Below are 431 nucleotides of genomic sequence, written 5' to 3'. Positions count from 1 at the left end.
ATTTATATGTATATATATTTTTGTTTTGTTTTGTTTTTTAGTGCGTAGTTAAACTATACAAATTTCAATATATAAATGCAATAAATGAATAACCGCTTCTCAGTCACCTGGATATACGATGAATTCTGTTTTTCGTCGACAGCATAGTTTAGTGTGAAATTATACACGAAAAAAGCGGTCAGCTGTTGGGATTCAGACTTAAAGACACTGCTTAACGAAGGGAAGCTAACAGGTCCCAGGCTGCCGAATCCGACCGCCAGCACGGGCGTGAAGGGAGTTCTTGAAAACAGCTTGAAGTCGTGGGGACCGTCCAGGCTCAGCGGAATAACGGCTTCCTGGCTGGCGGACACTTCCCACTGGTTCGTGGCTGAGGTTCAGAGAAGGAATCTTAAGCTTTAATCATCGATTCTAGGGAAGGAAAGGTGTTTGGA

At 42.7% G+C, this 431-nt stretch overlaps 1 protein-coding gene across 1 annotated transcript in view; it reads right to left on the bottom strand.

Annotated features, from left to right (window-relative positions):
* LOC119586375 overlaps positions 1-431 on the bottom strand; it is a gene marked incomplete at its 5' end in the record, with an annotated part of 5,985 nt that overhangs the window by 4,889 nt on the left and 665 nt on the right. The window contains 1 exon segment of the mRNA XM_037935087.1: positions 154-367. Within this exon segment, the coding sequence (XP_037791015.1) occupies positions 154-367 (214 nt within the window).

Source organism: Penaeus monodon, chromosome 21 (genome assembly GCF_015228065.2).
Source record: "Penaeus monodon isolate SGIC_2016 chromosome 21, NSTDA_Pmon_1, whole genome shotgun sequence".
In the NCBI taxonomy this organism is placed as follows: Eukaryota; Metazoa; Arthropoda; class Malacostraca; order Decapoda; family Penaeidae; genus Penaeus; species Penaeus monodon.
Note: the sequence above shows the minus strand (reverse complement) of the source record. Positions and strands in the feature narration are given on the sequence as shown.